General features: G+C 43.2%; 1 protein-coding gene across 1 annotated transcript in view; it reads left to right on the top strand.

Moving 5' to 3' along the window:
• Positions 1-25256, top strand: part of MED12L (mediator complex subunit 12L) — a 1194146-nt gene that overhangs the window by 989097 nt on the left and 179793 nt on the right. Inside the window, 4 exon segments of the mRNA XM_073579151.1 lie at positions 1806-1880; positions 1999-2131; positions 2598-2782; positions 2909-3070. Of these exon segments, the coding sequence (XP_073435252.1) occupies positions 1806-1880; positions 1999-2131; positions 2598-2782; positions 2909-3070 (555 nt within the window).

Below are 25256 nucleotides of genomic sequence, written 5' to 3'. Positions count from 1 at the left end.
AACATTTAAGAATTTGGGCTTCATAAACTTTGGTGCATAGGGATGGGAATGTGGGTAGGTTCTTCGGCTCCTGCCCTGTCCCCTTTGCCTGGAGTCTACAACTTACCCTTGTTTTAAAGTTTGTGACAGCGCTATCCTTATCGTGGGTGCATGTGCAGGTTGCTCTCTCGATGAGCTTCAGTAGAATGCAGCCAGTGGCGGTACATACTTATATTGAGACCTTGGCTCCTCATTGAGCTGAGATCTCAGTCTGCTCATGCTTTATTAAAGAGCAGCAGATCGGCCACAAAATCAAACAGAGCATGAGCCGCCCAAAGCCAATGACCGCTCAAAATTTTAAACAAGATACAAGTCCCTGAAAATTCAATTACCTGTCATTGAAACACTGGAGGCAGGCTGATAGGGCGTAGCAGGAGAGGACCCTACCCACAGTCCTGCCCCTATGCACCCAAATATCATTAGAAGAAAACATCAGACTGAGTAAACAAGAACTACAGTTTGGATTCCTTCATCAAAGGTATCAATTTAATAAGTATAGCAGCGCCATTATAGCCATGCCTTTACTTTATAATGCTAAATCCTGCTGACAGGTTCTCTTTAAGACTTATAAACTTTTTTTCAAATGTGACAAATTGCATCTCCAGCCTGGCAATACTACCTGCTGTTTGTTGACCATTGATAACCATTTGCTTCATCTGTACTTGTCAAAGACTTCTTCTAATTCATTGAAAAGTATACACGGTTTGTGGTGGACCTGCCCACCCTTATCCATACTGCGTGTCGTCAGCCTTAGGCTACTTTCACATTAGCGTTTTTTAGCTCTGCGCTTCGTGCGCAATAGAAATGCATGCAAAAAACGCATCATGCATTTTGCATGCGTTTGCATTTTTAAGGCGCATGCATTTTAACCAGTTTCTAGCCATGTTAACTCTTAAAACACATGCGATTTTAAACGCAGGCTTGCGCATGTCCATGCACACACCTGCGTTCCCATAGACTGCAATGCGCTATTTTGTCGCATTCCATGCGCAAGAGTGCGCATGCATTTTTTGACACAGTTGGATGGACCCAAAAATCCAACAGGTTGCGTCGGGCGCGCCTAGGCGCACACTACAGAAAAACGTATGCACATGAAAACGCATATGAACGAATATAGGGGTGCATGGCGCATGCTCATGGACGCGCGCAATGCGCTGCGCTAAAAAAAGCTAATGTGAAACCAGCCTTATAAATGAAAAATGGTTCCAAAAGTAAAGCATGAAAAAACAGTAGCATACAGAGAATAGGTGACTTACATAATTGTTACCACTATAAGTGTAAAGGCGGAAAAAATGGCACTGATGTCACTGTGATGTGGTTGGAAACAGCAGCACATGTAGCCTATGTGGTTTTTCATTTGATAAAACAGGCACATGAATTGAAGGGAAATCTCTCAGTCTGACCTTGTCCCAAGTTAAATGTTTAGACCAATGTTTCTCAACTCCAGTCCTCAAGAACCAACAGGTCATGTTTTCAGGATTTCCTTAGTATTGCACAGGTGATGGAATTAATGCTTGAACAGGTGTTGAAATCACCTGTGCAATGCTGAGGATATCCTGAAAACTTGACCTGTTGGTAGGTCTTGAGGACTAGAGTTGAGAAACACTGGTTTATACCTTCACTCCTATCGTGTATAGTTACTGATTTAATTGCTCATTTATTACTTTTGTACCAGTTTTCCAATTGTGTAGCAATACTTTTTGTGTTAAAATTAGCAATAGTAAGCTGTTCTGTAAGTAATCTCCAATATTTTCTCCATTTATTAGAACCTTGACCAGTGGACCCTCAGGCAGTCATGGCTAGAGATTCAGCTGATGATCAAGCAATGCATGAAGGAACCTGTTAGTACTTTATCTCTAGACTCTGCAAAACATTGTATGTAATAGAGATCGTGACTTTTTAATAATTAGGCACTTATGAAAGCAGCACTATTAAACTATAATTATATTGTGTTTTCAGGGCTCCAGCTCAGTGAATGAAATGAATGCACTTCTGGATAATATTGCAAAGGCCACCATAGAAGTATTCCAGCAGTCCGCTGAACTGAACAACAGCCCCAATAATCCTGCCAGTGATCTCTTCAATGCAAACTGTGGATCACGTTTTGAGACCAACAACATATGACAAAATGTGAAGTCATGTGAAGAAAAAGTTGGTTTACCTTCATATTGAGTTTTGAGTCATTCATAGCAGCACCGTATTATAGTCCCGAGCAACGACCTACGTGCCAGTTGTTACATTTTGGCATAGTCGGCAGGATACGGTGCTCGCTATGGATGTTAATGACGGAGCAGAAGGTGCTGTCGCACCTGCAGCAATTATCCAAGCCCCTTCCCCCATTGCTTCCAGTGGAGACCGTCTAGCGGGTTGCTCTGCCACGGGAGCGCTGCTTAATCACCTGGTCAAGTTTGATGGATACAACCTGCTGTTTAGTGATTAGATAGGCAGGTTGAAGAATGCTATTGCCTTGCATGGTGTTAGCCCCTGACTGCAGCCAGAAGTTGCGCTTAATGCTTTGGAAGGGGATGCCTGCAAAGTTGTTTTGTTGAAATTCGAAGATAAGCGATGGACAGCTGATGACATCATTCGGATATTGGAAAAAGCATTTGATCACGTGGCAGCGGCAGGGCAACTGCGAGTACAGTTTTTCGCTCGGACCCAGAGCGACGGAGAAAGTCTGATCCAGTATTCTATAGTGATGGAGGAGCTGCAGCAGGAGGTTAAAAAGAAGACGCCTGTGCCTGTGGGTACTGAAGCCAACAGCATTCTTCGGGATCAGTTCATTGATGGGATCTGAAGTGAGACACTAAGGAGTGAATTGTTACCGAAAGCACAAAGTATTCCTGGTATTACATATGCTGAAATACAGGAAGAAGCAGTAGCATGGATCTTAGAAGTGAAGTCCGCTCTGCAGTGGAGTAACCTGCAGGTGGCTGATACACGAGGGCTGGGGCCAGATCCTGTCCAGACACAGCTGGAGGCTTTACAGAAAACCGTGGAAAGTCTGGTGGAGCGGATGCAGCAGATGCAGGTTCGGGAAACAACTCTGATATACCCGGCGCCGCTTAGCCCCTCTATTCTGTTCTATGGGCAATTACCCTATACCTCAAGGGAAATGTCGACTGCTTTAAGACCCGGGCCATCTGGAGATCGGGCCAGAAGATGGGTACAATGCTGGCAATGCCGGGAATTTGGTCATTTGCAGCAAGACTGCCAGAGAAAACTGGCAGCTGAAGCCTCGCTGTCAGTAAAAGAGAGGCCCTCACTGTAGTTGGGCATATGGTGGGGCAGCAATGAAAATCAGTGCCCAACATCTGTTCCAAGGATCTGATTTAGGACAGCCCCACTTTGGAGGTGCGGTTTGCAGGCAAGAAAGTGGCGTGCCTGAAGGATACCGGGCCGGAGGTGACTACGATGCCAATGAAATTTTTTAGGGCGCACTTCGAAAGGAATGTCAAACCAGAGTCGGGACATCTATTAAGACTGAAGGCCGCTAATAATGAGGATATCCCAGTGGCGGCATTGTGTGGATGAAGGTACAGCTGTGTGGTCAGGAGTTGGGAACCAAGGGAGTGGTGCTTGCGAAGACGTAGGCAAGACCAAACCTTCCGGTGGTTCTGGGAATGAACATCCTGAGGGAGCTGGATTCTCTTCTGTTTGAATGTTTGAGAGGCTCATACGCAGGATGCACATTTTGGACCTGAAACGACCTATAGATGGTTGCACTGATGTATGTACACACTTGGCTCAGAAGAAGTCATGAGAGAAGTGTGTGCTAAGTGCCTGCCCTGGGAATTGAATAAGTCCCCAGAACAGAGAGCTCCTATTCAGACAATTGTGATGTCTGCCCCCCTGGAGGTATTAATGGTGGATTATCTGTCCATTGGATACTCCAGCAGCAGTCATCATTTATGCCTGGTCATGACCGATAATTTCACAAAATTTGCTGTGGCCGTTCCCATCAAAGATCAGACTGCTAATTCCGCAGCAGAGGCAATCTGTAAACATTCATTCCGGTGGATGGGTGCCTCCAAAGTGTGCATTCAGACCAAGGTATCTGCTTTCAGGACTAGTTCATGACTGATTTGCTGCAGGTCTATGGGATTCAGCAATCACGGACGATGCCCTATCACCTGCAGGGAAATGAGGCTTGTGAGCCATTCAACTGAACTCTGCTCCAGATGCTGAGAATGCTGGAACAGAGGCAAAAGGGGCAGTTGCCTGAGTTTCTCCCTGAACTTCTGTGGGCTTATAACAACAGAGTCCATAGTACTACAGGGTTCACGCCTTACGTGATGATGTTCGGCTGGCCTGGATGAGAAATCGGGGAGCTGGGTTTGATGGTACTGGATGAGCCACAGTATCATACAGCCAGTGAGTGGGTCCAGGATCATCAATGAAAACTGCAAGAGATTCATCAGATAGCAGTATAAAACGAGAAAAAAGGAATCAGCCATAGAAAAGGGATCACCCGAGGCAGGAAATAGCTTAAAATTAATCAAACTTTATTAGACACAAAAAGACAAGCACAAACCATTTAAAAACATTAAAAATAGTCACACATGTGACATATTAGCAAATGTTGCTAGGCTCATAATAGGGCCAACCACCTGCAGCAGAACACTCCACAATATTATGATTTAAGTAAAGGATCTGGGACCATATAAACAGCATACCATGGTGTGATAGATATAAATTATCTATAGAATATATCCAGTGCCCATACAGAGAATAAGAAATTAATTCTTACATAAATAAATGTGCATTGATTGTTGGTTCAGAGCCCTATACAGCAAAGCTCATATTGATAGCTAGGGGTCACCGTGCAACAAGGAAAAACATGTTACCAAGAGCAGCTTACCCATATAAAGTGCATAGGTTTAAAGAGAACATAAGCGTAAATAGCCAACCTGCAAAATATAGTTAACAGAGTCCTGGAAAACGGACGCTGAACAATGTAAGCGCAAAGTATGGCCAAGCAATTATGGGCACATAATGATAAATGGTAATTGCTAAAATAGCCACCCGTGAAAGATAACATAGATTGGCATTATCTGTGAAAAGAGCACATGTGTAGTGGAGCCAGGCAGAGCAGGGGCCAGGCAGAGCAGGGACCCGACGCGTGTCGCCACCCCCAGCGACCGACGTGCCGGTTGTCACGGTAGCAAAGGAAAAAGACAGCCAGCTCACCTTTCGGCATGTGTTGTGGGAAGCACGGACCACGTACAGTCATCACGTAGTAGTCAGAATAAAGTGGAAAAAAGGTTCAGCTTCACAAAAAGTCCAATTTATTTATAATAATCTCTGGAGGCAGAGTCTCATGCAGATCAGAGTGCAACCCATAGGCTGGAAAAGCTCATTTACATATAAGAAAAGCATGGATTTCTCCGGAATAAGACATTGGAAAGCAGATATCAAGATATCATTTTATTCAGTTTCCTATGACCTAATGACCTACAAGCCCATATTGACAACTTTGGAGGTTTAACCCCTTCACCCCAAGGGTGGTTTGCACGTTCATGACCGGGCCAATTTTTACAATTATGACCACTGTCCCTTTATGAGGTCATAACTCTGGAATGCTTGTATGGATCCCGGTGATTCTGACAATGTTATCTCGTGACATATTGTACTTCATGATAGTGGTAAAATTTCATTCAAATAACTTGCGCTTATTTGTGAAAAAAATGGAAATTTGGTGAAAATTTTGAAAATTTCGTAATTTTCCAAATTTGAATTTTTATGCCCTTAAATCACAGAGATATGGCACACAAAAAACTTGATAAGTAACATTTCCCACATGTTTACTTTACATCAGCACAATTTTGGAACCAATGTTTCTTTTTGTTAGGAAGTTATAAGGGTTAAAAACTGACCAGCGATTTCTCATTTTTGCAACACCATTTTATTTTTAGGGACCACATCACATTTGAAGCCACTTTGAGGGGTCTATATGATAGAAAATACCCAAAAGTGACACCATTCTAAAAACTGCACCCCTTAAGGAGCTCAAAACCATATTCAAGAAGTTTATTAACCCTTTAGGTGCGTCACAGGAATTTTTTGAATATTTAAAAAAAAATGAACATCTAACTTTTTTTCACAAAAAAAATACTTCAGGTTCAATTTTTTTTATTTTACCAAGGGTAACAGGAGAAATTGGACTGCAAAAGTTATTGTGCAATTTTTCCTGAGTATGCTGATACCTGATATATGGGGGAACCACTGTTTCGGCGCATGGCAGAGCTCAGAAGGGAAGGAGCGCCGTTTGACTTTTTCAATGTACAATTGGCTGGAATTCAGATCGGACGCCATGTCACGTTTGGAGAGCCCCTGATGTACCTAAACAGTGGAAACCCCCCACAAGTGACCCCATTTTGGAAACTAGACCCCCCAAGGAACTTATCTAGATATGTGTTGAGAACTTTGAACCCACAAGGGCTTCACAGAAGTTTATAACGTACAGCGGTACAGTTAAAAAATCATTTTTTCCACAAAAATGATCTTTTCACCCCCAATTTTTATTTTCCCAACTGTAACAGGACCCTAAAAGTTATTGTGCAATTTGTCCTGAGTACACTGATGCCCCACATGTGAGGGTAAACCACTATTTGGGCGCATGGCAGAGCTCGGAAGGGAAGCAGCGCCATTTGACGTTTTTGGCTGGAATTGAGATAGGACACCATGTCGCGATTGGAAAACCCCTGATGTACCAAAACAGTGGAGACCCCCCCACAAATGACACCATTTTGGAAACTAGACCCCCCCAAGGAACTTATCTAGATGTGTGTTGAGAACTTTGACCCCCCAAGGGCTTCACAAAAGTTTATAACATACAGCCGTACAATTAAAAAATCATATTTTTTCCAAAAAAATGATCTTTTCACCCTCAATTCTTATTTTTCCAAGGATAACAGGACCCTAAAAGTTATTGTGCAATTTGTCCTGAGTACGCTGATACCCCACATGTGGGGGTAAACCACTATTTGGGCGCATGGCAGAGCTCGGAAGGGAAGCAGCGCCATTTGACGATTTTGGCTGGAATTGAGATCGGACACCATGTCGCGTTTGGAAAACCCCTGATGTACCTAAACAGTGGAAATCCCCCACAAATGACACCATTTTTGGAAACTAGACTCCCCAAGGAACTTATCTAGATGTGTGGTGAGCACTTTGAACCCCCAGTGCTTCACAGAAGTTTATAACGCCCGGGCGTAAAAATAAAAAATTCATATTTTTTCCACAAACATGATCAATTAGTCCCCAATTTTTTTATTTTCCCAAGGGTAACAGGAGAAATTGAACCCCAAAAGTTGTTGTCCAATTTGTCCTAAGTATGCTGACACCCCATATGTGGGAGAAAACTACTGTATGGACACACGTCGGGGCTCGGAAGGGAAGTAGTGACTGTTGTGAGTTCATTTTCCCCTTCATTACTGAGGCCTGAGGAACTCCCTCCTCTGGTAAAGAAAGGTAGTGAGCCTGATTGTCAAACACCTGAGGCTGATGATAAGGACTGGCTGAGTGGAGTTACGGACTGGATATAAGGCTGCCGACACCCTTCTGCCCTGCGGGTGATTTCTCTGTGGGATCCTTGGAGACCAGTCTGAATTCCTGCTCCTCCAAAGCTAAGTTTGCTGCTCGGCCTTTTGCTTTTGTGCTTTGACTTTGTTTTTCTGGATTTCTGCCATTCCCTGCTGGGGTGTGCTGAATTCATTTAGCTCTGTCCTCTGAAAATACCTGAGTGCTGATTCAGTTTTTGAAGCCTAGCTGCTTCAGGGCCTTTTTCATATCAGCTGGTTGGCTTATTTCTTTGATAGGGTTTTGGCAGATTGCAGACAGCAGCCTTCCTGTCCTTTCCTATCTAGGTAGTTTTGGGGCCCCGTCTTTGCTCAGTCTATCTTTCTGTCTGTGTTAGTATTTTCATCTTGCTTCACCGTCATTATATGTTGGGGGCTGCCTATTGCTTTGGGGTCTGCTCTGGGGCAGTTTAGATTTCCCCTTTCTTTCTTTAGGCCTATGTATTTCTCCGGCTGTGATCGAGGGGTCTAGGGCATCGTAGGAACCCCCCACGGCTACTGCTAGTTGTGTTGATAGGTTCAGGGGTCTGCAATCTGATAGTTGCCAACTTCTCTGGTTTTCTGGACTTAGCTTGTATTTCTGCTTTTGCCTCCTACGGTGACACATTCATAACATAATCACCCGCCATACCGCAGATTCTAGGGTACTCAATAGCAGGAAAGAATTGTAAAAAAAAAAAAAGTGTGTATATTTTTTCCTCTATATCTCTGAGGCCGTAGGGGGAATTTTTTTTTTTCTCTCAATGGAGATAAAGCAATTGTCTGATCGTGTGGAGCAGCTCGCTGCGGAGGTGCGGGGAATTTCCGCCTACCTTGCTCATTCACATGCTGCTGAACCAAAGATTCCTACACCTGATGTATTTTTTGGGGATCGGTCTAAATTTTTGAACTTCAAAAATAATTGTAAATTATTTTTTGCTTTGAAGCCTAACTCGTCAGGGAGCTCCGCGCAGCAGGTTAAAATTGTCATCTCTTTGCTGCGTGGCGATCCCCAGGATTGGGCGTTTTCTTTAAAACCAGATGATCCTATTCTGACTAATGTGAACGCATTCTTTCAAGCTTTGGGGTTGTTGTATGACGAACCTAATGCCATTGATCAGGCCGAAAAGACCCTGCTGGCATTGAGCCAGGGTCGTGATTCTGCAGAATTGTACTGTCAAAAATTCCGAAAGTGGGCAGTACTTACTACCTGGAATGATAATGCCTTGGCTGCTCTCTTTCGGAAGGGGTTGTCAGAAGCCGTAAAAGATACTATGGTGGGATTTCCTGTTCCCTCTGGTCTTGACGATTCTATGTCATTAGCCATTCAGGTTGATCGGCGTTTGCGCGAACGCAAAGCTGTACGAGAGTTGTTGCCACCTGTTGAACAAATGTCTGAACCTATGCAATGTGATAGAGTTTTTTCCAGAGAGCAGCGTCAGGAGTTCAGAAGGCTTAATAAGTTGTGTTTTCTCTGTGGAGATTTTTGGTGTTGCATAATGTGCATGATACTGTTGTTCTGGGGTTTCCCTGGTTACAGATTCATGATCCAGTTTTGGATTGGAAATCTGTGTCTGTGGTGAGTTGGGGTTGTCGGTGTGCCTTTAGTGAGGCTCCGGTGTTTTCCACCTCTCCTCAGTCGCATGATGTTCCTGATTATTTGGCGGACTTTTATGATGTATTTAGTGAGAATGAGTCTGCGTCTCTGCCTCCTCATAGGAGTTATGACTGTGCAATTGAACTGAGCCCGGGGTGTAAATTTCCCAAGGGTCGGCTCTTCAATTTATCTGTACCCGAGCACGAGGCTATGCGATCCTATATTAAGGAGGCGTTGGAGAAGGGTCATATTAGACCATCCTCGTCACCCTTGGGTGCCGGTTTTTTTTTTGTAGCCAAAAAGGATGGGTCATTAAGACCTTGTATTGATTATCGTGCCCTCAACAAAATTACTGTTAAATATCAGTATCCGTTACCCCTGATTTCTGATCTATTCTCCAGAGTTAAAGGTGCTTGCTGGTTTACCAAGCTTGACCTCAGGGGGGCGTATAATCTTATTCGCATTAAGCATGGGGATGAAAGGAAGACGGCGTTTAATACTCCGGAGGGACATTTTGAGTACCTGGTGATGCCTTTTGGGCTCACTAATGCCCCTTCTGTCTTCCAGTGCTTCATGAACGATATTTTCCGAGATTTTGTCGATAAATTTTTGATTATCTATCTGGATGATATTTTGATCTTCTCCAAGGATTGGGATTCTCATGTAGAACATATTCGGACTGTGTTCCGGATCTTGAGGGAGAATTCCCTGTATGTCAAGGGATCTAAATGCCTTTTTGGAGTACAGAGGATTTCTTTTTTGGGATTTATTTTGTCCCCGTCAACTATTGAAATGGACCCGGCCAAGGTACAGGCCTTTCATGATTGGGTTCAGCCCACTTCTTTGAAGGCCCTCCAGAAGTTTTTGGGTTTTGCTAATTTTTATCGGAAATTTATAGCAAAATTTTCTAGTATTGCCAAGCCATTGACTGATTTGACTAAAAAGGGTGCTGATGTGTTAAATTGGTCTCCGGAGGCTGTTTCTTCCTTTCAGGAGTTGAAGCGAAGATTCACCTCCGCCCCGGTTTTGCGGCAACCTGATGTCTCACTTCCATTCCAGGTAGAGGTGGATGCTTCCGAGATTGGTGCAGGAGCTGTTTTGTCCCAAAAGGATCCTGTAACATCTAAAATGAATCCCTGTGCTTTCTTTTCACGAAAGTTCTCTCCATCTGAGCGTAACTATGATGTGGGGAATAGGGAACTGTTGGCCATGAAATGGGCATTTAAGGAGTGGAGACATTGGTTGGAGGGAGCTAAGCATCAAGTCGTGGTCCTCACTGACCACAAGAATTTGATTTACCTAAAGTCGGCTAAGCGCTTGAACCCTAGACAGGCTAGGTGGGCCTTGTTTTTTACACGTTTTGATTTTGTGGTTTCTTTTCTTCCTGGAACAAAGAATGTCAAGGCAGACGCCCTCTCTAGGAGCTTCCTTGCTGATTCTCCTGTGGTGACCAAGCCTGCTACCATCTTAGGCGAAGGGGTAGTTCTTTCTGCCATCTCGCCCGATTTGAGACGTGCCCTGGAAGAGTTCCAGGAGGACAAACCTGAGCGTTGTCCCAGTGGAAAGTTGTATGTTCCTGACCAGTGGAAGAAGAGAGTGATGTCTGAAGTTCATTGCTCTGCTTTGGCTGTTCATCCAAGTATTTTTGGTACTGGAGATCTGGTGAGTCATTTTTTTTGGTGGCCCTCCTTGTCTCGTGATGTCGGGACGTGCTCCCGGTCTAAATCGTGTTCTCGCTCTAGTGGGTTGTTGATGCCTTTGCCTGTCCCCAAGAGGCCATGGACCCATATTTCAATGGATTTAATCTCTGATATGCCTGTCTCTCAGAGGATGACTGTTATTTGGGTGATTTGTGATAGGTTCTCTAAGATGGTTCATCTTGTACCACTCCCTAAGTTGCCGTCTTCCTCTGAGTTGGTGCCCCTGTTTTTACAACAGGTGGTTCGTTTGCACGGTATTCCTGACAACATTGTATCTGACAGAGGAGCCCTCTGCCTTCCCAGGTGTTGACACTGTGGTGGAGAGAATGCACCAGATCTGGGACCAAGTGGTGGATAAGTTATCTCTCTCCCAGGAGAAGGCCCAGCGGTTTTCCAACCGACATAGGACCATTGGTCCCCAGTTTAAGGTTGGTGATATGGTGTGGTTATCATCAAAAAATATTGCTTTGAAGGTGGCTTCTCCTAAGTTTAAGCCTAGATTTATTGGACCTTACAAGATTGTGGAGATTATTAATCCGGTCTCTTTTCGTTTGGCTCTTCCTGTCACATTTAAAATCCATAATGTGTTCCATAAATCTTTGTTGAAGAGGTTTGTTGAACCTGTTGTTCCGGGGGTGGCACCTCCAGACCCTGTATTGGTTGAAGGTAACATGGAGTATGAGGTAGAGAAAGTACTGGATTCCCGTCTGGCTAGACGGAGACTCCAGTATTTGGTTAATTGGAAGGGTTATGGTCAGGAGGATAATTCCTGGGTCTCTGCCTCTGATATTCATGCCAAACGATTGGTGCGTGCCTTTCATCGGGCTCACCCTGATCGCCCTGGTGGCGTAGTTGAGGGTTCGGTGACCCCTCCTCAAGGGGGAGGTACTGTTGTGAGTTCATTTTCCCCTTCATTACTGAGGCCCAAGGAACTCCCTCTTCTGGTAAAGAAAGGTAGTGAGCCTGATTGTCAAACACCTGAGGCTGATGATAAGGACTGGCTGAGTGGAGTTACGGACTGGATATAAGGCTGCCGACGCCCTTCTGCCCTGCGGGTGATTTCTCTGTGGGATCCTTGGAGACCAGTCTGAATTCCTGCTCCTCCAAAGCTAAGTTTGCTGCTCGGCCTTTTGCTTTTGTGCTTTGACTTTGTTTTTCTGGATTTCTGCCATTCCCTGCTGAGGTGTGCTGAATTCATTTAGCTCTGTCCTCTGAAAATACCTGAGTGCTGATTCAGTTTTTGAAGCCTAGGTGCTTCAGGGCCTTTTTCATATCAGCTGGTTGGCTTATTTCTTTGATAGGGTTTTGGCAGATTGCAGACAGCAGCCTTCCTGTCCTTTCCTATCTAGGTAGTTTTGGGGCCCCGTCTTTGCTCAGTCTATCTTTCTGTCTGTGTTAGTATTTTCATCTTGCTTCACCGTCATTATATGTTGGGGGCTGCCTATTGCTTTGGGGTCTGCTCTGGGGCAGTTTAGATTTCCCCTTTCTTTCTTTAGGCCTATGTATTTCTCCGGCTGTGATCGAGGGGTCTAGGGCATCGTAGGAACCCCCCATGGCTACTGCTAGTTGTGTTGATAGGTTCAGGGGTCTGCAATCTGATAGTTGCCAACTTCTCTGGTTTTCTGGACTTAGCTTGTATTTCTGCTTTTGCCTCCTACCGTGACTCATTCATAACAAGTGACGTTTTGGAATGCAGACTTTGATGGAATGGTCTGCGGGTGTCATGTTGCCTTTGGAGAGCCCCTAATGTACCTAAACAGTGGAAACCCCCCACAAATGACCCCATTTTGAAAACTAGACCCCCTAAGGAACTTATCTTTTCAACTCAGAATTGGCTGGAATTGAGATCAGATGCAATGTTGCATTTGGAGAGCCCCTGATGTGCCCAAACAGTGGAAACCCCCAATTCTAACTCCAACCCGAACCCCAACACACCCCTAACCCTAATCTCAGCCCTAACCCTAGCCCTAGCCCTAGCCCTAACGGAAAAATGGAAATAAATACATTTTTTTAATTTTATTATTTTTCCCCTAACTAAGGGGGTGATAACGGGGGGTTTGATTTACTATTTATGGCGGTTTTTATTTTTGGCAGCTGTCGCACGCTAAAAGACGCTTTTTATTGTAAAAATAGCTTTTGCATCACCACATATTGAGAGCTATAATTTTTCCATATTTTGACTCGCCGAGTCATGTGAGGTCTTATTTTTTGCGGGACGAGTTGACGTTTTTATTGGTACCATTTTCGGGCACATGACATTTTTTTATCGCTTTTTATTCCGATTTTTGGGACGCAGAATGAACAAAAACCAGCGTTTCATGAATTTCTTTTGGGGGGTGCGTTTACACTGTTCCATGTGCGGTAAAATTGATGAAGCGGTTTTATTCTTCAGGTCAGTACGATTACAGCGATACCTCATTTAGGTCGTTTTTTTATGTTTTGTCGGTTTTATGCAATGAAAACTATTTTATATAAAAAATAATTATTTTTGCATCGCTTTATTCTGCGAGCTATAACTTTATTTTTTTGCTGATGATGCTGTATGGTGGCTTGTTTTTTGCGGGACAAGATAACATTTTCAGCGGTACCATGGATATTTATATGCGTCTTTTTGATCGCGCGTTATTGCACTTTTTGTTTGGCGGTATGATAATAAATCATTATTTTTTGCTTCGTTTTTTATTTTTATTTTTTAAGGGATTCGCTAAAGGGGTTAACTGATGGGACAGTTTTATAGGGCGGGTCGTTACGGATGCGGTGATACCTAATATGTGTACTTTTATTGTTTTGTTTTTTTTTTATTTTCAAAAAATGAATTTATTGGGGAATATTTTTTTTTTTTTTACTAATTTATTTGGCGATTTTTTTAAAATTATTTTTACACTTTTTTTTTATTTTTTTTTTACTTTATTACATAGTCCCAGGTGGGACATCACTGTCCTGTGACAGATCGCTGATCTGTCACATCACAGATCACTGTGACAGATCAGCAATCTGTCACAGGCATTGAAGAAGACTTCCTCTTGCCTGCGCTTTGCAGGCACTGAGGAAGCCAGCTTCCTGCAGGCCCCCGAAGGCCCCCGTCGCCATCTTGGATTCGGGGGCCTGGAGGAAAGGAGCCCCCCGCAGCAGCGCTGCACATTGCGCTGCCGTGGGGGGCTCAGGGAAGCACGGAGGGAGCCCCTCCCTGTCAATGCTTCCCTTTAACTCCCGGTACACCGCGATCGTGTTTGATCGCGGTGTGCAAGGGGTTAACGTGTCGGGGGCGGTCTGTGACTGCCCCTGACACATTGTGCCGGGTGTCAGCTGTGATAATCAGCTGACACCCGGCCGCGATCAGCGGGGCTCACCACGTGGGCGCCGCTGATCGCGGTAGACGTAATATCCCGTCCATGGGCATAGGGGCCCGGGTCCCATGGACGGGATAGTACGTCGGATGTCAGGAAGGGGTTAATTACCTTGTGTTGTACTAAGACGTAATGATGCTACTATAACATTATTCCAATAAGTAATAAAATTGTCTGGATACATAATAGACATCCGTATATGATAACTATATTTGTATATTTTTCAGTCTATTGTGGTAATGGAACTGATAGTAAACTCTCCTGGCTGTGATTAAGAGATCACAAACCTCTGAGTATTTTAATGTATTCCCATAGCCATTCTCTTTGTCAAGTTGTTAGAAATGAGTGGATTGATCCGCGGAGGATCAAGTTGAGTCGAATATTCTGAATTTCGGGGATTCATATGAATTCAAACATTCTGAGATTCAATTTGTGATTTGCAAAATGAAAAAACCTAGCCTGGCACCATTTCACACACTGCTGAAGCCTCATAGAGCTGGCAAACATTATTTTGTGTTGCTGCATGGGCTTCCCCATAATGCCATGTAGTTATGACACCTTATGGATTATCATACCTTGTACAGTGGTGTTGCTTGCACGCTGAAATCAGCTGCCAGCTTCAGACGACGCAGTGCGGAAGGGAAGCGGAGGTGAGTATTTCATTTATTTTCTTTCTATGCATTAACCCCTTACCTACAATTAACGTAATATTCCGTCCATGTGACCATGGACCTAATTACCATGGACGGAATATTACGTCATCGCGATCAGCGGCGCCCACGTGGTGAGCGCCGCTGATCGCGGCCGAGTGTCAGCTAATTATCATAGCTGACACCCGGCACAATGTGTCAGGGGCGGTCACGGACCGCCCCCGACACGTTAACCCCTTGCACACCGCGATCAAACGCGATCGCGGTGTACCGGGGGTTAAAGGGAAGCATCGGCAGGGAGGGGGCTCCCTCCGTGCTTCCCTGAGCCCCCCACGGCAGCGCAATGTGCAGCGCTGCTGCGGGGGACTCCCTTCCTCCAGGCCCCCGAATCCAAGATGGCGACGGGGGCCTTCGGGGGCCTGAGGAAGCTGGCTTCCTCAGTGCCTGCAAAGCGCAGGCATGAGGAAGTCTGCAGCAGTGCCTGTGACAGATCGCTGATCTGTCACAGTGATCTGTGATGTGACAGATCAGCGATCTGTCACAGGACAGTGATGTCCCACCTGGGACAAGGTAATAAAGTAAAAAAAAAAAAAAAAAAAGTGTTAAAAATAATTTTAAAAAAATCGCTAAATAAATTAGTTAAAAAAAAAAAATATTCCCCAATAAATCCATTTTTTGAAAATAAAAAAAAACCAAAACAATAAAAGTACACATATTTGGTATCGCCGCGTCCGTAATGACCTGCCCTATAAAACTGTCCCATTAGTTAACCCCTTTATCGAACCCCTTAAAAAATAAAAATAAAAAACGAAGCAAAAAATAATGATTTATTATCATACCACCGAACAAAAAGTGCAATAACGCGCGATCAAAAAGACGCATATAAATATCCATGGTACCGCTGAAAACGTCATCTTGTCCCGCAAAAAACGAGCCACCATACAGCATCATCCGCAAAAAAATAAAAAAGTTATAGCTCGCAGAATAAAGCGATACAAAAATAATTATTTTTTATATAAAATTGTTTTCATTGCAAAAAACCGACAAAACATAAAAAAACGACCTAAATGAGGTATCGCTGTAACCGTACTGACCCGAAGAATAAAAACGCATTATCAATTTTACCGCACGCGGAACGGTGTAAACGCACCCCCCAAAAGAAATTCATGAAAAGCTGGTTTTTGTTCATTCTGCATCCCAAAAATCGGAATAAAAAGCGATCAAAAAATGTCACGTGCCCGAAAATGGTACCAATAAAAACGTCAACTCGTCCCGCAAAAAATAAGACCTCACATGACTCGGTGGGTCAAAATATGGAAAAATTATAGCTCACAATATGTGGTGATGCAAAAACTATTTTTACAATAAAAAGCGTCTTTTAGCGTGCGACAGCCGCCAAACATAAAAACCGCCATAAATCGTAAATCAAACCCCCCGTTATCACCCCCTTAGTTAGAGAAAAATAATAAAACTAAAAGAAAATGTATTTATTTCCATTTTCCCGCTAGGGGTAGGGTTAGGGCTAGGGTTAGGGCTAGGGTTAGGGCTAGGGTTAGGGCTAGGGTTAAGGCTAGGGTTAAGGCTAGGGTTAAGGCTAGGGTTAAGGCTAGGGTTAGGGCTAGGGTTAGGGTTAGGGATAGGGTTAGGGCTAGGGCTCAGATTAGGGTTAGGGGTGTGTTGAGGTTAGGGTTGGAGTTATAATTGGGGGTTTCCACTGTTTGGGCACATCAGGTGCTCTCCAAAGGCAACATGGCATCTGATCTCAATTCCAGCCAATTCTGCGTTGAAAAAGTCAAATGGTGCTCCTTCCCTTCCAAGCTCTGCCATGTGCCCAAACAGTGTTTTACCCCCACATGTAGGGTATCAGCCTACTCAGGACAAATTACAAAACAACTTTTGGGGTCCAATTTCTCCTGTTACCCTTAGGAAAATAAAAAACTGGGGGCAAAAATATAATTTTGCGGAAAAAAATGTTTTTTTTATTTTCACGCCCAGGCGTTATAAACTTCTGTGAAGCACTTGGGGGTTCAAAGTGCTCTCCACACATCTAGATAAGCTCCGTGGGGGGTCTAGTTTCCAAAATGGGGTCACTTGTGGGGAGTTTCAATAGTTTAGGTACATCAGGGGCTCTCCAAACGCACATGACACCCGCATACCAATCCATCAAAGTCTGCATTCCAAAACGTCACTACTTCCCTTCCGAGCCCCGACGTGTGCCCATACAGTAGTTTTCTCCCACATATGAGATATCAGCGTACTCAGGACAAATTGGACAACAACTTTTGGGGTCCAATTTCTCCTGTTACCCTTGGGAAAATAAAAAAAATGGGGACTAAAAGATGATGTTTGTTGAAAAAATACGATATTTTTATTTTCACGCCCGGTCGTTATAAACTTCTGTGAAGCACTGGGGGGTTCAAAGTGCTCACCACACATCTAGATAAGTTCACTAGGGGGTCTAGTTTCCAAAATGGGGTCACTTGTGGGGGGTTTCCACTGTTTAGGTACATCAGGGGCTCTCCAAACGCAACATGACACCCGCAGACCATTCCATCAAAGTCTGCATTCCAAAACGTCACTACTTCCCTTCCGAGCCCCGACGTGTGCCCATACAGTAGTTTTCTCCCACATATGAGGTATCAGCGTACTCAGGACAAATTGGACAACAACTTTTGGGGTCCAATTTCTCCTGTTACCCTTGGGAAAATAAAAAAATGGGGACTAAAAGATCATGTTTGTGGAAAAAATACGATTTTTTTATTTTCACGCCCGGTCGTTATAAACTTCTGTGAAGCACTGGGGGGGTTCAAAGTGCTCACCACACATCTAGATAAGTTCATTAGGGGGTCTAGTTTCCAAAATGGGGTCACTTGTGGGGGGTTTCCACTGTTTAGGTACATCAGGGGCTCTCCAAACGCAACATGACACCCGCAGACCATTCCATCAAAGTCTGCATTCCAAAACGTCACTACTTCCCTTCCGAGCCCCGACGTGTGCCCATACAGTAGTTTTCTCCCACATATGAGGTATCAGCGTACTCAGGACAAATTGGACAACAACTTTTGGGGTCCAATTTCTCCTGTTACCCTTGGGAAAATAAAAAAATGGGGACTAAAAGATCATGTTTGTGGAAAAAATACGATTTTTTTATTTTCACGCCCGGACGTTATAAACTTCAGTGAAGCACTGGGGGGTTCAAAGTGCTCACCACACATCTAGATAAGTTCCTTGGGGGGTCTAGTTTCCAAAATGGTGTCATTTGTGGGGGTTTCTACTGTTTTGGTACATCAGGGGCTTTCCTAATGCGACATGGTGTCCGATCTCAATTCCAGCCAAAAACGTCAAATGGCGCTGCTTCCCTTCCGAGCTCTGCCATACGCCCAAATAGTGGTTTACACCCACATGTGGGGTATCAGCGTACTCAGGATAAATTGCACAATATCTTTTAGGGTCCTGTTACTTTTGGAAAAATAAGAATTGAGGGTGAAAAGATCATTTTTGTGGAAAAAATATGATTTTTTAATTGTACTGCTGTACGTTATAAACTTCTGTGAAGCCCTTGGGGGTTCAAAGTTCTCACCACACATCTAGATAAGTTCCTTGGGGGGTCTAGATTTCAAAATGGTGTCATTTGTGGGGGGTTTCCACTGTTTTGGTACATCAGGGGTTTTCCAATCGCGACATGGTGTCCGATCTCAATTCTAGCCAAAAACGTCAAATGGCGCTGCTTCCCTTCCGAGCTCTGCTATGCGCCCAAATAGTCATTTACACCCACATATGGGGTATCAGCGTACTCAGGACAAATTGCACAAAAACTTTTAGGGTCCTGTTACCCTTGGAAAAATAAAAATTGTGGGTGAAAAGATCATTTTTGTGGAAAAAATATGATTTTTTAATTGTACCGCTGTACGTTATAAACTTCTGTGAAGCCCTTGTGGGTTCAAAGTTCTCACCACATATCTAGATAAGTTCCTTGGGGGGTCTAGTTTCCAAAATGGGGTCACTTGGGGGGGTTTCCACTGTTTAGGTACATCAGGGGCTCGCCAAACGTGACATGGCGTCCGATCTGAATTCCAGCCAATTTTGCATTGAAAAAGTCAAACGGCGCTCCTTCCATTCTGAGCTCTGCCATGCGCCGAAACAGTGGTTCCCCCCCACATATCAGGTATCAGCGTAGTCAGGACAAATTGCACAATAACTTTTGCAGTCCAATTTCTCCTGTTACCCTTGGTAAAATAAAGAAAATTGAACCTGAAGTATTTTTTTTGTGAAAAAAAGTTAAATGTTCATTTTTTTTTTAATATTCAAAAAATTCCTGTGACGCACCTAAAGGGTTAATAAACTTCTTGAATGTGGTTTTAAGCACCTTGAGGGGTGCAGTTTTTAGAATGGTGTCACTTTTGGGTATTTTCTATCATATAGACCCCTCAAAGTGGCTTCAAATGTGAAGTGGTCCCTAAAAATAAAATGGTGTTGCAAAAATGAGAAATCGCTGGTCAAATTTTAACCCTTATAACTTCCTAGCAAAAAAAATTTTGGTTGCAAAATTCTGCTGATGTAAAGTAAACATGTGGGAAATGTTATGTATTAAGTTTTTTGTGTGCTGTATCGCTGTGATTTAAGGGCATAAAAATTCAAAGTTGGAAAATTGCAAAATTTTCAAAATTTTCGCCAAATTTCCGTTTTTTTCACAAATAAACGCAAGTTATTTGAATGCAATTTTACCACGAACATGAAGTACAATATGTCACGAGAAAACAATGTCAGAATCACCAGGATCCATGAAAGCGTTCCAGAGTTATGACCTCATAAAGGTACAGTGGTCAGAATTGTAAAAATTGGCCCGGTAGTTAACGTGCAAACCACCCTTGGTAGTGAAGGGGTTAAAGAACAGCAGCAGAATAGTGGATGTATACAGTATGGGGATATATATATGTGTATATATATATATATATATATATATATATATATATAATGTGCTTCTCAGAAAATTAGAATATACTCAAAATGTTTATTTCAATTCTTCAATACAAAAGTGAAACTCGTATATTATATAGAATCATTACAAACAGAGTGATCTATTTCAAGTGTTTATTTCTGTTCATGTTGAGGATTATGGCTTGCAGCCAATGAAAACCCTACCTAAAGTCATTATCTCAATAAATTATAATAATTGACAAAAAACACGGCAAACGCTTCCTAAGTGTTTAAAAAAGTCCCTTAGTCTGTTTCAGAAGGCTCCACAATCATGGGGAAGACTGCTGACTTGACAGATGTCCAGAAGGCAGTCATTAACACACTCCACAAGGAGGGTAAGCCACAAAAGGTCATTGCTAAAGAAGCTGGCTATTAATACAGTGCTGCATCCAAGCATATTAATGGAATATTGAGTGGGTGTAAGGAAAAAGTGTGGTAGAAAAAGGTGCACAAGCAACTGGGATAACCGCAGCCTTGAAAGGATTGTTAAGAAATGGCCATTCAAAATTTTGGGGGAGATGCACAAGGAGTGGACTGCTGCTGGAGTCATTGCTTCAAGAGTCACCACACACAGACATATCCAGGACATGGGCTACATGTGTCGCATTCCTTGTATCAATCCACACATGACCAATAGGCAATGCCAGAAGCATCTTACCTGGGACAAGGAGAAAAAGAACTGGATTGCTGCTCAGTGGTCCAAGGTGTTGTTTTTAGATGAAAGTAAATTTTGCATTACATTTGGAAATCAAGGTCCCAGATAGGGATGAGCAAGTATACTCGTTAGGATTCGGTACTCGGCGTGTAATGCAGCACTCTCGGTACTCGGATCTTAGCAAGTAAATTTCACTACTCACCTCACAATATTCGGCACAGCCCGCACAGTCCCCGCACAGCCTGGCACAGTCCCGCACAGTCCCAGCACAGGCCAGCACAGTCCCCGCACATTCCCCGCACAGTCCCGCACAGCCCCGACACAGTCCCCGCACAGCCCAGCACAGTCCCTGCACAGTCCTGCACAGACCTCACACAGTCCTCACACAGCCCAGCACAGTCCCCGAACAGCCCAGCACAGTTCCGCACAGCCCGGTACAGTCCCCGCACACACACAGCCGATTACTCGCATTTCCCATAGACTTACATTGGACTCGTTACGAGTACCCGAGTATTAGGAGCTACTCGTAACGAGTACAGCGAGTTCGAGTATTTCACTACTCGCTCATCCCTAGTCCCAGAGTCTGGAGGAAGAGTAGAGAGACAGACAATTCAAGCTGTTTGAGGTCTAGTGTGAAGTTTCCATAATCAGTGATGGTTTGGGGAGCCATGTCATCTGCTGGTGTAGGTCCACTGTGTTTTATCAAGACCAAAGTCAGCACAGCCGTCTACCTGGAAATTTTGGAGCACTTCATGCTTCCCTCTGCTGGCAAGCTTTTTGGAGATGGAAATTTCATTCTCCAGCAGGACTTGGCATCTGTCCACACTGCCAAAAGTACCAATACCTGGTTTACAAACAACAGTATCACTGTGCTTGATTGGCCAGCAAACTCACCTGACCTTAACCCCATAGAGAATCTATGAGGTATTGTCAAGCGGAAGATGAAAGACACCAGACCCAGCAATGCAGATGAGCTGAAAGCAACCTGGGCTTCCATAACACCTCAGCAGTGCCACAGGCTGATGGCCTTCATGCCATGCCGCATTGATGCAGTAATTGATGCAAAAGGAGCCCCGACCAAGTATTGAGTGCATTTACTGAATATACATTTCAGTAGGCCAACATTTCGGATTTTAAAATAATTTTTCAAGCTGGTGCTATAAAGTATTCTAATTTAGTGACATAATGACTTTTGGGTTTTCATTGGCTGTAAGCCATAATCATCAACATTAACAGAAATAAGCACGTGAAACAGATCACTCTGCAATGACTCTATATAATATGAGTTTCACTTTTTGTATTGAAGAACTGAAGGAAATTAACTTTTTAATGATATTCTAATTTAATGAGAAGCACATGTAGTGTATACCAGGATGCAGAACATATATACCAAGATGTGGAACATATATAACAGGCTGGGGCCAGGATAATAGACACAGTTACCAGGATTGGAGACATTTCTACTAGGATGGTTCTACCAGGAAAGAACCCAGGATGGGGGGACATTACTACAAAATGGGGGCATCTTGAATTTCCTTATAGGATTTAGAATTCTACAAGGGCCCATACATCTCATCAACATGCGGGATGGAACGGTTAGGCGGTGGTGTGTAGTGCCCAGGTATAAATTACACCGGGGCCCATCGGACTCTAGTTAAATCACTGACTCTCTTTCAGCCAAAATGACTGCTTACGATAAATGTCTTTACCTTGCATAGAAGCAGGTAACAAATCAACCAAATGATTGTCAAGTTATGAGTGATACTTGGGTTTACTTTAAACATAATTTCTTTTGGTAGGAACAGCATATTTGAGGACTTTAATTGTCGCTGTGAAATAATTTGTAAAATCTAAAATATTATGCCTGATGTTTTCTAGAGGTTGGAAATAAGTTACTGTGCATTTTACAGGTCACCCAGTAGATGGTGATGTTTTAATACAATCCAGCCCAGCATAATAAAGTAACATTAAAACATTCCATAAAAAGCAGGCACCAGTTGTTTCCTCTGCATCAATCTGATCACCATTCTATCAAAGCTCCCTAGATAACGTAATAAAGCAAGTATTTCTTCACTAGTTATAAAAATAATAGTAGGTATAGTGAGAAGTTGGGACATACATTAGATATGGAGATCCAGCTCAGTTTGCCTTGTTAATATTTTCAGTCATAGTCAAAGCTAATTTAGGCATTTCTACTTATATGATACAATTATTTATAGTTTATGAGTACAGTACAAGAAAATAATTAGAAGGATCCTCATTGTATAACATGGCTCAATGCAGAGACAATCCTTGTTTAGATAAAGTCTTCTCCTCTATCAGCAGCTCATATCATGGAAAGCTAATCATAACTGTAAAACCTTTCCAGGAGGGTGAGCACACTTGAAAAGTTAAAGACAAGACTATGCTTAAGTTTTCCCATCTACAAAAGAATGGAGAGGTCTTTAATTTTTATTGTAGGTACACTTCAACTGTGAGAGACAGAATATAAAAATAAAAAAACAGAAAATCACATTTTATTATTTTCACATAATTAAATTTTGCTTTACTGCCTGAAATAAGTATTTGATCACCTACCAACCAGCAATATTTCTGGCTCTTACAGACCTGCAAGCAGCTTGGTGAGAAGGCAACAACTGTTGGTGCAATTATTAGAAAATGGAAGACACACAAGATGACTGTCAATCTTCCTCAGTCTGGGGCTCCATGCAAGATCTCGTCTCGTGGGGTAAGGATGATTCTGAGAATGGTCAGGAATCAGCCCCAAAACACACGGGATGAGCTGGTCAATGACCTGAAGAGAGCTGGGACCACAGTCTCAAACATTACCGTTAGTAACATACTGCACCGACATGGATTAAAATCCTGCAGGGCACGCAAGGTCCTCCTACTCACGCCAGAACATGTCCAGACCTGTTTCAAGTTTGCCAGTGACCATCTGGATGATCTAGAGGAGGCATAGAAGAAGGTCATGTGGCCACATGAGCCCAAAATAGAATTCTTTGATAACAACTCCACTCGCCGTGTTTGGAGGAAGAAGGATGAGTACAACCCAAGAACACTGACCCAACCATGAACCATGGTGGGGAAACATCATACTTTGGGGGTGCATTTCTGCAAAGGGGACAGGACGATTACACCGTATTGAATAGTATAGAAAAACTTTGAGGCACAAATTAGATGCTCATAAGTGCAAAAAAATTAAAAAATGAATTATTTAATCTTTTATCCGCTGGACTGAAAAAATATTCAATGAGACAGAAACCAATAGGCCTTGTTGACAGTTATCTTAGTGAGAGAGATTGAAAGGTGAAAAGCTGAGTCACCAGGAGATATATGTGGCCAGCGGTCTAGGGCACTATTAGACCGAAACGTTGGTTCTGTTTCATTGAATATTTTAAGTCCAGCTGATAAAAGATTAAATAATGAATTTTTTTCACTTATGAGCATCTAATTTGTGCCTCAAGGTATTTTCTGTACTTTTAGACTACATTTCCCAGTAGGCAGCCCCCTTTTTTTGATCAGCAATCCCACTAATCTGATCAATATTGCACCGTATTGAAGAGAGGATGGATGGGGTCATGTATCGTGAGATTTTGACCAGCAACCTCCTTCCCTCAGTAAGAGGATTGAAGATGGGGATTGTGGCTGCGTTTTCCAGCATGACAATTACCCAAAAGACACAACCAGGGCAACTAAGGAGTGGCCTTGTAAGAAGCATTGCAAGGTCCTGGAATGACCAAGTCCGACTCCAGACCAGAACCCAATAGAAAATCTTTGGAGGGATCTGAAACCCAATGTTGCCCTGTGATCCGATATCTGAATGATCTGGAGAAGATCTGTATGGAGTACTGGGACAAAATCCCTGCTGCTGTGTGTTGAGACTTGGTCAAGAACTACAGGAAATGTCTGACCTCTATAATTTGCAAACAAAGGTTTCCTTACATAATATTAAGTTCTGTTTGTCTATTGTATCAAATACTTATTTCATGTAATAATAATAAAAAAAATTACTTAAGTAAAAATCATACAATGTGATTTTCTGGATTTTTTTTAAGATTCTGTCTCTCACAGTTGAAGTGTATCTACGATAAAGTTTATAGACCTCTCCATTCTTTGTAGGTGGGGAAACTTGCAAAATCAGCAGTGTTTCAAATACTTATTTTCCCAACTGTATATGTTCCAAGGGAACCTGTCAATTTTACTACTGAAAGTAATCTCAGTTTCGTAGTAATCCTATATGTCAGCACTGAGATATTATGCAAATTAGCCTGGAAGTGAAATGCAACATTGTTATGTATTTTCCTTTTTTACTTTAGTTAAAGGGAATCTGTCACCTACTTTTGGCAGGCGATGAAAACGAGGTCGGTCCGGTCTGATGGGCGGTGTTCCCGATGTGTGCCACCTCCCCATCCTTGGCCGCCGTCCGCAGTTTTTTGAGGAATAGGAGTAGGTCTCCGCCATTTGTTGCGTGTGCGCTAAGCATTCTTGGCTAGCGCACGCGCAGTATGCTTTGCCCATCTGTGGGCAACGCCAAAAAGCTTGACTGCACATGCGCCGGTTAACTAAGCCCCGGAAGTATTTTGCTGTGTTCCAGGGCTTAGTTAACCGGCGCATGCCAGCAGCCACCCAGAAAAAATGCATCTATTAGTTGCACCAATTCTGGCACTTTTCCCTGCTCTTCCCACTTGCCTTGTAGCGGTGGCAAGTTGGGTTCATATTTGTGGGCTTA

This window comes from Dendrobates tinctorius, unplaced genomic scaffold (genome assembly GCF_039654945.1).
Source record: "Dendrobates tinctorius isolate UK_male_01 unplaced genomic scaffold, ASM3965494v1 ptg000060l, whole genome shotgun sequence".
Classification (NCBI taxonomy): domain Eukaryota; kingdom Metazoa; phylum Chordata; class Amphibia; order Anura; family Dendrobatidae; genus Dendrobates; species Dendrobates tinctorius.
This window is presented reverse-complemented; position numbering and strand designations above follow the sequence as displayed.